This window comes from Pteropus alecto, unplaced genomic scaffold (genome assembly GCF_000325575.1).
Source record: "Pteropus alecto unplaced genomic scaffold, ASM32557v1 scaffold45, whole genome shotgun sequence".
NCBI lineage: Eukaryota > Metazoa > Chordata > Mammalia > Chiroptera > Pteropodidae > Pteropus > Pteropus alecto.
Window position 1 is genome coordinate 22,460,257 of NW_006442491.1, and position 11,454 is coordinate 22,471,710.

Below are 11,454 nucleotides of genomic sequence, written 5' to 3' on the forward strand. Positions count from 1 at the left end.
CTCTGCTGACCGCCGTTTCTCCAGGCCTCCTCAGTAATGAGACCAAGAGAGTGGAGACAGGCATGGTGCTGCTGCTACTTCTCCAGAGAATCCGCAGGACACCTTTGTTCCAGGCTGCCTTCCTGGGCTGGGCACAGGAAACCTGCCAAGTTCAGACCTACGCTGGGTCCAAGTTGCCCCTGAGCCAGCCTCTTTTTGTTAAGCCAAGTGTGAACATTCCAAGTTCATAAGTGTGAACAAAAGAAAAGAGGAACCCAGCAGATGTAACAGAACCAACTCCAGTTGAATGTTTAGGTTTTTGCTAAACTTTGTGTTTATTTTTCCCTTTTTGCTGTGGTTTGCGTTAATGAGGGTAGTGAGCCCAGTTGTGGGGAATAAGAGTGCACCGTGTGATGGAGTCTAATGAACTGAGAATGATCCACCACTACAACTGGTGATTGTTTTACAAAGAAGGAGTATTTTTATTTTTGAGACCAGCCGAATCTCTGCAAAATTCCAAATGGTGGTTTTATTGTTGGTTTCGTTTACCCCGCCTCCCCCCCGCCCCCCAAAAAGGAAAAACTTATGGGCTTTGACTTTTCTGCATCAGGCACAGAAAGGGATAAAGCTACAGCCAGAGAGAGGGTCCAACAGAGAATCTGACCAAACCTAGGCACAGAGCAGAGAAGGATGATAAAACCAGAGAGGTGTTTTTTCTATTTTTGTGTTTTATTGTTGGTTTGGTTTACCCCGCCTCCCCCCCGCCCCCAAAAAAGGAAAAACTTATGGGCTTTGACTTTTCTGCATCAGGCACAGAAAGGGATAAAGCTACAGCCAGAGAGAGGGTCCAACAGAGAATCTGACCAAACCTAGGCACAGAGCAGAGAAGGATGATAAAACCAGAGAGGTGTTTTTTCTATTTTTGTTTTTACTGTATTTTGGGGGGTGGGAGAAGTAAGCTAGACTGAGGCAGTGGGTTTTTTTTTTTTTTCCTCTTATAATGTTTTCCCTTTTATCCTTGAAAGCTTTGCCCTGCAGCCTGAGTTTTAGATTCCTTTAGTAACTTGGATTAGTGGGACCAGAGTGTCAGAAGCTCTGGGTACCTCTTACTTGGAGAGAAGTGAGCCATCTACTGGCAGCTTTTTCCACAATGGTGGCAGGAAGCTATTCCTGGAAGAAGCAGGGAATAGTGCCCCCAGCTGGCTGAGGAACTGCCTTCCAGAGAAGGCTGGGCTGGAAATTAGGAAGCCTGGTCACAGTGTCTTTGTGTTGCACCTTTAAATTGGAGTTGCAGAGGCCCCTGCCCTGAACTTCACAGTGAAACAGATCACAATTGGTCTTATTCTCCCTCCCCATTTTTTATTTGCTATTTCATTGCTGACAGCAACATACCCCATCTTTATATATCCTAAGAAACACTAATCCTAGGTTATTATTAGCTGGAATATTTTTGTTCTGAATAACATTGTTACTGGGCCAAAAAACAGGTCAGGAACCCCAGCCTATAGTTTCCTGAACTTGCCAGGTCGGGCACAAGGGGGAGAGTTACTGGGTGTTGGCTGACTTGTGTGGCGTTGGCCTGGAGAAAAGGCAGCAATGTGTGTTCTGTCCTTCCTGGGATGATCTTTGAAGTCTTCAGGAAGACACCCTCAATTCTGAGTGGCTTGGCCCACCCATGGCTGTGGGAGTGGGATTGGTTATTTAAGGAGAGGGAGCTTTGCTCTGAGTAGGCAGGTTTCCTAGACTCTTGCCTCCAGCCTCCCCCTGTGCCCTCCTTGGATACCCTAGGGTAGGGGGTTGGTGATCAGGGATCCTCACCCTCCTGAGGCCCAGCTAGGGAAGAATGAACATGGCAGCTTCAAGAGTAGTTGAAGTTGCTTTTTGCCCAGCCTCTTCCACCCCACCCATGTCTGTGAGCCCAGGTCTGGTGTGACTGTTGCAAGATGCTTGTAGCAGAGGACTCTGGAAGTATATTGGGCTGGGGTGGGACTTATTCTTCCCACAGTGCACTGAGCAGTGGAGGTGGTGAGGGGGGCAGGAGCCATGCTGCTGAATTCTGGTTGGCATTCCCCCCTTGTGCAAGATAGGGAGGCTGTGGGTGGGGCAGCCTCTGCTTGATTTGGTTGTGAGGTAAACCTGGAGAAGCACAGTTATCCCGTTGAATAATTTGAGCAAAAAACTACTGTAAATAACTTGTTGTCTTTTGTCAAATAAAGTTGTTTTGGGTTTTGTTTGTTTTGTTTTGAAAAATAGAAACAGGTTGATCCACTGTGACTTGGCCTAGCCTGGAGATGGGGCAGTTACAGAGGCCTTACTCTGCCTTAACTGTTCTCACCTTCCCTCCAGTAGCTACTTCTAAGGGATGTACACTCTATCCTTACTTGCTGGGCCTCACCTCTGTTCCGTATCCCATTGATCACAGTGTACAGGAGGCATATGCATCCCAAGCTGGTAACCCCACCACCACCCCCAATTAGGAAAGAGCATGGCTGCAGTTATGAAGACAGCACAAAAGCAGAGATGAAAGGGATGTTCTAGTCATATGAAACTAGTAACACCTCTGGACTTCACTAATACATTAGCTAGTAAATTCCCCTTTTTGTTTAAGCTAGCTGCGGGTTGCATTTCTGTTATGATGAAATTGACTATACAGTGTAATTGCAGCCCAAACCACAAAATCAAGGTCTGCAACAGTAAACAGTCTTACTAGGGTCTTATGGTCTGTGCAGTGTTCATTATCTCTTAATTTTTCTACACATTCACAAAAGAAGTGAGATGCCCTTGTTACTTGCCTGAGCTTAGCCAATATTAAGTGGAGCTAGGATGTGAATTCAAGTCTGTCTTGCTTTAAGGTCACTCAGAACTACCCAGACATTGAACCTAGTGATAAGCAGTTCACAGCCCATTGGCATCCAGCTAACATGGTTTGGGCTAAGCACTAGAAGTTTCTGCTGAACCAAACTGGCTTCCTGATTTCCAGCACACCAAAATAGAGGATATGAAATCTCCCACAGGTCACTTCCCTTTAGGAATTCGGAGACAGCCTCCCTGCTCAAGTTGCCCAGATTAAAGAACTCCAACTTGGCCATTCACCCAAAGTCCTGGTTTTCTCACTTCCCTCTGTCAGTATTCCTCAAATTGGACACTTGCCTTGGGGCTTGGCAGAATAAGAACATGCTGGAAAGGCTACTCAAAATCGGTTTAATACTCAAAGAACAAACCAAAAGTATCTTCTGCATCAAGTTTCAAATTGAAGAGCTCAGGTGAGCAAACACTCTAGTTAGTGAAAGCTGACAGGGACAATGTGGCAAGGGCCCCTCCTCAGAAGCTAAGAATGTTATCAAGACATCTATCTACCTTTCCAGGAACAGTCTCGTTAAAGAAGTAAATGCATTTCTGCTCCCTGGCTTGAGTTTGCTATTGGGTTGGCTATGTATTATCAGACCCCCTTTCTATGCCCCCACTCTTAACATAGGGGCCATGGTGATGCTTTAAGTCCTTGGGTATCAATGTACTTAGACCTTGTGTCCAACAGTAAGAAAGGAAAGAAAAAGTGATGGAGGGGTGTTAGGTGAGGTGTGCCTTGAGACTGATGGTCAAGGAAGCAGCCTCCTTTCTACTGTTTTTGGAAGTAATTTTTCCATGGACCCAACTCAGCCCCATGAATAAGAATCTCTAGGGTGGGAATCAGGACTCTGGATTTTAAAAGTACACTCTAGTTTGGAAGCTGACAATGAGAAAGCTCCCAGAAGGCAAGGGCCAGGTCTGCCATGGTGTGGCTGTGACCTTACTATGTTATCCACTGGAGCCATGGAGAATAAAGTCTGGAACTCAAAAGGGATGTGGAAATAGGCATCACTGCTATCAATGTTACTAGTTTCTAAAGCACTTCTCTAACCCTGGGTTCAAATTCTGGTTTTGTTACTTCATTGGCTATTGTGACCACAGGCAAGTCAGTTCACCACTCCAAACATCAGTTTCCTTGTCAATAAAATGGTAATACTCATCTCTTAGAAGGATGAAATGAGACAATCCATTTCACTTCTATTTTCTATTGTTATCTGGCCTCTGAGCACAAGGCTAGAGGTAAAACAGAACAGTTAAAATAACTTGCCCCATAACACACAGCTTTTAAGTGGCAGAACTAGGACTAATTACTCAGAGAAGTAGTTCTCCAGCCTTAATATAAATCAAGATCATCAGGAGAGCTTATGAAAATGCAAATTCTAAAACACCACCCCCAGAGAGTCCAAGAATCTGTGCTCTTCACTGCTGCCACAGGAGATTCCCCTACTGTTGCTTCAGGACCCAATCACTTATCATCAGGACACTGATTTCCTGCCAGAAGACTGCGGAGGTAAAAAGACAAGCACCTCATCTTTCAAAGTTACAAGAGGAAGAATAGTACCACCAACTAGTCCCCTCAAATCAAATGACTTCCCCTTAGCCTCCAGGAGTCTATGGTGGCCTGAAAGTCAACTGTTGCTTCCTAAGACTGTCATTTTAATTACATAAGCAACCCACGTTCACTATAGAAAATTTAAAGGTCGAAGGAGAGGAATTCAGTATAGTGGGTAAGAGTCCAGCCAGCTTTTGGAGGAAAATAAATATATGTAAAACATTTAGCAAAGCTGGCAACTAGTAAGGGCTCAATAAATGCTAGTAAAACATTTATTTTAAGCAAAAAGAAAAGATCAGGATACAAACTCAGACCTCTATTTAACACTAAGTGCTCTTGCCATGGCTCATGGTTTTTCCCCCAAGGATTCCTGATTTCTGTGATTCCATCTATGTTTGGGGCCGCAGCCTTACCTCTCAGAGCACACTTTCCTCTCCAAACTCTACTACAAGTAGCTGGCTGTAGAATAGAGGTATTCAGCTGGGAGGATGTACGGGCATACCCGTTTTCATTAAACTTCGCTTTACTGTGCTTTACAGATGCTACATTTTTTACAAATTGAAGGCAAGACCCTCCACCAAAAAGATTATGACTCACTTTATGGTGGTGGTCTGGAACCGACCCCATAAGATCTCCAAGGTATATCTGTACTCACCCCCAATGCTGACATCATGTGTTTAGTGGTGCTAAAAAGCCCTAACCTCACAAAGGCAAATGTGTCCTAATTCCAAATTCATCTCTCCCACTTCCAAATCTGACTTCATCAAGTTCTTTTCCATATTAGACCACCCAGGATGTTTATTTTAACCAGATGGATGCACTGAGATTCAGCCAGATTTCCCACTTCTTAAGATAAGGAAAGCCTTGGTTGAAAGCAGAGAAAGAACAAAGCTCAGTCCCATGGATACCTTCTAGGCAGGGGCTCTCCATCATATCCTCCCAGCGTGGCTTTTTCTGCTCCTAGAAAGCTAAGAGGGCAATACAGCTCAGGTTTCAAATGCCTATTAAACCTCTAACTTACTGTGTGACATTGGGCTGGACTGCAGGATCTGAGGACCCTTCCAAATACAACTTTCCATGACACCCTCCTCTCCGAGTTAAAGTCAGAGCTTCACAATATAATACAATATGACATATAAAGAATTAACTCTTGGCAGAGTGGATAAAGATCATATCTGCTGATGATATAATCATAGATGTAGTAATCTCTAAAGATTCCACAAAAAACTACTAATAAGTAGATTCAGCAAAGTTGCAGGATACAAAATTAGCACCCTCAAATCAGTTGTGTTTCAATACAATAACAATGAACAGTCCAAAACAGAAATTACGGAAATAACATTTACAATAGCATCAAAAAGAATAAAATACTTAACTCTATCAAAATCCCAATGACTTCTTTTTTTTGCAGAAATAGGAAAACACATCATAAAATTCATATGGAATCTTAAGATACCCCAATAACCAAAAATATGTTGAAAAAGGAGAACGAAGTTGGAGGATTCACACTTCTTGATTTCAAAACATAATACAAAGCTACGGTGACCAAAAACTGTGTGGTATTGGCATAAAGACAGACAAATAGACTAATGGAATAGAAGAGCCCTGAAATGAACCCTCACGCTTATGGTCAAATTGAAATAACACACAAATCATACTGACCAGCTTAAAACTGGTTCTGTTCCCTTAAAGCAGATCTGTGATTAATACAACCCTTGAGCTGTTTTACAGAGAGAGCACAGAACATGTGCCATGCCACCTCCAGCTGCACTCAGAACAACCCTCACCCCTTCCCACAGAACCAAAGGATAGGGACATAACGGGAACTTGAATACAGGATCCCTTTCAGAAGCAAAGGGCCCGTTGTCCACGAAGATTCAGTGCTGAAGCCCCTTACCATAAACACCAAATCCCAACCCTCCAATTAAAACTTGTCCCTAACGCCTTAAGAACTGCCCCATACCCTGGATAAGGGAGAAGGATGTGGTCTCTGATCTCCTTGTCTAGCTGCCTGACAACGAAATCTTTTCTTTGTGAAAAAACTGTTGCCTCAGACTTCAGCTTTTCTGTGTGCCATGGGCAATAGACCCACCAACTTTGTCCAGTAACAAAATGATTTTCGACAAGGGTGCTAAGACCATTCAATGGGGGAAAGAAAAGTCTTTTTAACAAATGGTGGTAGGAAAACTGGATATCCACACATAAAAGAATGAAGTTGGACCCTTAGCTAAAACCATATAAAAAAGGGTTAAGAAGTACAAATTGCTAGTAATAAAAATAGTTACGGGGATATAAAGTACAGCATGGGGAATACAGTCAGTAATATTGTAATAACTATGTATGGTGCCAGATGGGGACTAGACTTATCATAGTGATCACTTCATAAGGTATATAAATGTCTAATCGTTATGTTGTACACCTGAAACTAATATAGTATTGTATGTCAACTATAACTGAAAAACAAATTTAAAAAATTAACTCAAAATGGATCAAGACCTAAACATAGGAGCTAAAATTATAAAACTCAGAGAAGAAAACAAGGGAAAACCTTGATGACACTGGATTTGGCAATGATTTCTTGGATATGACACCAAAGGCACAGGCAACTACAAAAAATTACGCAAACTGAACCTCATCAAAATTATTATATCCAGAATACATACAGAACTCCTAAGACTCAACAACAAAACACCAAACAACCAGATTCAAAACTGGGCGAAGGTCTAGAACAGACATTTCTCTAAAGATATACAAATGGGCAACAAGCACATGAAACCACGATGAGATACCACTTCACAGTACTTGTTATTAAAACAAACAAACAAACAAAAAAGAAAACAAGTGTTGGCAAGGATGTGGAGAAATTGGAACTTTTGTGCACTTTTAGGAATTTAAATGGTGTAACCACTATAGAAAATAGTACGGTGATTCCTCAAAAAATAAAAAATAGAATTATCATATGACCCAGCAATTCCACCCTGGGTATATACCGAAAGAACTGACAGCAGGCACATGAACGGATATTTGTACACCAATGTACACAGACACACTATTCACAATAGCAAAAAGGTGGAAGCACTCCAAGGGTCCCTCAATAGATGAATGGATAAACAAAATGTGGTATATACATGCAATGGTCATTTAACAAACATTTAACAAAGTTATTATTCAGCCTTAAAAAAGGACATTCTGACACATACTACAATATGGATATTTAAGAGGGTATGCTAAGCGAAATAAGCCAATCAGAAAAGGACAAATACTGTGTGATTCCACTCTCATGAGGTACTTAGTCAAATTAACACAGAAAGTAGAATGGTAGTTGCCAGGGGCTGGGGGGTGGGGAGAATGGGTAGTGAATAGTTTAATAGGTATGGAGTTTCATTTTTATAAGATGAACGATTCTGAAAAAGGATGGTGGGGATGGCTGCAAAACAAAGTCAATGTATTTCGCTGTGCCACTGAACACTTAAAAATGGTAAATATTGTTATGCATATTTTATAGCAACTTAAAAAATATTTTTAAGTTTTAAGAAAGAATTAACTCCATTTTATTCCAATTTTCTTCATCTTTGGTGCCCCCATCAAATCTGTCTTTAGTCTCCCACTCTGATTCAGTCCTCCAAATAGCAGCCAGAATGATCCTGCTTAAGATGTAAACCTGAAAAGTGAAGGCCCCTGCTCAAATCCTTTCTGTTCCTTCCTCCTCCACCCTTGGGATAAAAACAAATTCTCCAGCATGACCCTCTCTTTCCTTCCCCAATTTGTGGCTTTATTCCTTATCTTCAGCCCACAAGGTTTCACCTCCTGAAATGCTCTCTCCCTTTCCCCTCCTTTTTCTCTGTCTTAACTCCTACTCTTCCTTCAGAGCTGTCTTCCCCAACATCTCAAATCAAATTCTCCATTACAAATCTTTACCGCTACACCCAGCAGACTGAAAACTTACCTTTTCTGTCTTTGACCATGGGCTAGATACTCTTCCAACATTCTTTGAGAGAATGATCAGTTTGTCTCCAGTGCAGCATGCTACCAGGGAACCTGGAGAAGAGGTTTTATACTGATGGTACACTTCTAAACAGGAGTGAGCTTCACTGTAGTTAGCATATGGGAGGGAAACTGGTTCAGAAAAGAGGCAGGGCCAAAACAAACAAGATCCACGTGAAAGTAAAGACTAAAGATGTGCACCCGTGTCACATATATGGCCCTCTCATCAGATCCAGACAGAGTAATGTCTGTTGCAGTGTTTATCACCTCTGGGGGCCAGCCGCACTTACTGAAACAGGATCTTGGGGTTGAATTGTGGTGGAAAACACCAATATAGTATTCTGAAAAAGCTCTCTAGGAGATTCTGTTGTTCACCTAAGGTGGAGAACTACAGGTGAACACTGACAGGTATGCAAAGGATGTTCTTTGTTATTCTTTAAGACTTAAAGCTTAAGGTTAAAAGTACAGATTTTGGAGTCAGACAAACTCAGGTACTAGTTGAGTGATTCCGGGCAAGTTACTCTAACCCAACGCACAGAGAAGTGATGTGCCTTGGTCTCAACATACTGCATAGCACAGTGTCCGTGACACCACCTGGAGAGCTTATTAAAACGCCGATTATGGGCCCCGCCCCTATAACGTCTATGAAGCATTTACACCTCTAAACAAGTTTCTAGGTGATGTAGGTGCTGCTGGTCCACAAACACATTTTGTGAACCACTGACCTAGCACATAGTGAGGACACAACAGATGAACATTCAGCCATTCTGATACCTAATAAAATATTTTCTCTACTTTTCCCCCGTGAGGAGTCCTCAGCTGGTTCCAACTTGCTATATAGCCTTAGAAAATCATTTCCCTTCTTTGGGTTTCAGGGCTCATTTGACAGAAGAGCAGGGCAGGATGAGACACTAACTTATTACAGAAAAGAGTTAACATCCTGAACAGGTCCTACTGAACTTGCACACTTAAGAGAGAAAACGAGCAAGGGCTAAATCCTAAGAGGCAGCCTGGAGTTCCCGGGGAGCAACGTCTTGAAAGGACGACTCGAAAGGACGCCTCGAGAAAACCAGGGTCGCGTTTTGCCTCGCTGCTCTAGGGGACAAGCTGGGGCGAACTGGGTGACGCTCATGTCCAACCTCCGCTTTCGTTTCAGACACCGTTCTTCAGTCTCCACAGCACCCCCTCGTGCTCGTATTGTCGTCCCCTCCAAGATTGTCCCTTCCCTCTCACCCTACGGCGAGCCTGGCAGAAGCTTGCCGTCACTTCCTCCATGCGTATGGCGCTTGCGCCAAGCGACGGCTACTTTTCTACATGGACGGCCGCGCGGCCGCCGATTGGCTGCGTGGGCACGTCAGCGGGAGGACGCACGGTGACGCGTTGCTCCTCCCTCCGGTATTCCTGGTTTCGGCCGAGCGAGCTGAGCCGGGCTGTTTGGCCAAGTGCGGGCAGTTGCAGCGTGCCACCGAACCAGACTGTTGAACCTGTCACTGCCGCCCCAGGCGCCGTTACCCAGCACCCCAGACCTCGACTCCTTTCGGCTCGGCCCGCGCGCCCCAGGCCCTGCCCGGGCGGCGCGACGGGAGGATGAGCGGCGGGCGGCGGAAGGAGGAGCCGTCACAGCCGCAGCTGGCCAACGGGGCCCTCAAAGTCTCTGTCTGGAGCAAGGTGCTGCGGAGCGACGCGGCCTGGGAGGACAAGGTACGGTGGGATCTGGCGAGGTCGCAAGCTCGAGGAGCCGGCTGGGATTCGGGGACGGATGGACAGACCCGAGCCTGTCCCCGTCCTGGTGCGGCCGAATATCTTTGGTGGTGGGGCGGGTAGCCTAAGGGTGTTAGAGCGAACTTGGCGGGCCCAGGCCTGACAGCCGGGCTCAGGGCTCACAGCAGAGTGGTCTAAGGGTCAGGCCGCCGGAGTCACGCGAGAAGCAGCGTGGAGAGGGCAGAGGATATGTCACCCGCGGGTAGGGCATGTTTCTGAACAGTGAGAGAGAGCTGAATTTGATTTGACCTCCAGTAGGATCGTCAGTGATTTAACTTCTCTAAGATAACACAGTCGTTAGCACGAACTGTAACGGTAACAGACATTTGAATGCTTTCTATATCAGGTGTTCTCCGTGCAATACTTTACTTTTCAGAACAACTCCTAAGTGGGGGTACCGTGGTGCATTAAAAGGTTTAGCACAGAGATGAGCTGCCAGTACTTTATTGTTGAATGAGAAGTTCCGAATACTTTAAATGTGAAAGTTGAGAGGGGTGACTGAGACCACCTTGTGTGTGTGTGTGTGTGTGTGTGTGAGAGAGAGAGACAGACAGACAGACAGACACAGACACAGAGACACAGACACCACCAAATATTTGTGAGGAATGGTTGGGGCTTCCAGATTACCATCACGAACAGCTTAATTTCATTTGGTCTGAAAAGAATATTATGTTTGCAATCTTTTCTTTGGTTTTTTTTTGTTTTTTTTCTGGACTAGTAAAATGGGTTTTCCTTCCTGGAGTTCCACTAAGGGGGGATGGTAGGTACTTCCTGAAGGTGCCCCAGCCCTGCCCAGCTCTTGCAAAACCTTTCTGATCTGCTGTGTCATTTCTTTTTTTCCTTATATAAGGACTAGTTTCTGCAATCTAGGGCAGCTCAGAAACCTGAGTCTACTGTGTCCTTGTATGTGAAATAGATATACTGGCACCTGCCTCCAGCACTTTTATTTCTAATCTTTTCTCTCCTTTGTCACTTACTCAAAGTTCAGTTTTCAGGAAGAGGGTGCTGAGTAGGTTGACTGTCAGCCTTTCTGCCTGAGGTTAGTCTGTTTAGGTCTCCCCAGGTCAGATAAGAGTTATCAGTGGCCATTAGCACACACCTACTATCACAGCCATTTCATTATAAGCCATTTCATTTTTGTCGCTTCTCAAAAAAGGTAAGTGATTTTTTAAAATTTCTTATTTAGAGCACAGCCCTTAGAAGTCATCACTCAAGATATCTAAATATTGTTGTTGTTGTTGTTTTAACCACATTTTACTATAAAAAGTAGAAATGCAAAAGCCACATACTATTGCTTTTGGGGGGGAAAGTCCCTGGAAGATGTGTTCAGC

At 44.1% G+C, this 11,454-nt stretch overlaps 1 protein-coding gene and 2 long non-coding RNA genes across 4 annotated transcripts in view; 2 read left to right on the forward strand and 1 right to left on the reverse strand.

The window, feature by feature from the left end:
• Positions 1-9,589, reverse strand: part of LOC112470983 — a 19,325-nt gene extending 9,736 nt beyond the window's left edge. For both annotated transcript variants that reach the window (XR_003043102.1, XR_003043101.1), the window contains exons 1-2: positions 9,502-9,589; positions 8,325-8,416 (exon numbers count right to left, since the gene is read on the reverse strand). This is a non-coding gene — a long non-coding RNA (uncharacterized LOC112470983). The remainder of the gene's footprint in view (positions 1-8,324; positions 8,417-9,501) is intronic.
• Positions 7-2,210, forward strand: LOC112470985. The gene is made up of 2 exons (XR_003043104.1): positions 7-686; positions 887-2,210. It is a non-coding gene; the product is annotated as an uncharacterized LOC112470985 (long non-coding RNA).
• Positions 9,590-9,734: 145 nt separating the features above from the next.
• Positions 9,735-11,454, forward strand: part of RAB5IF (RAB5 interacting factor) — a 7,975-nt gene continuing 6,255 nt past the window's right edge. Inside the window, exon 1 of the mRNA XM_006921783.3 lies at positions 9,735-10,063. Coding sequence (XP_006921845.1) covers positions 9,950-10,063 — 114 coding nt within the window. The 5' untranslated portion in view covers positions 9,735-9,949. The remainder of the gene's footprint in view (positions 10,064-11,454) is intronic.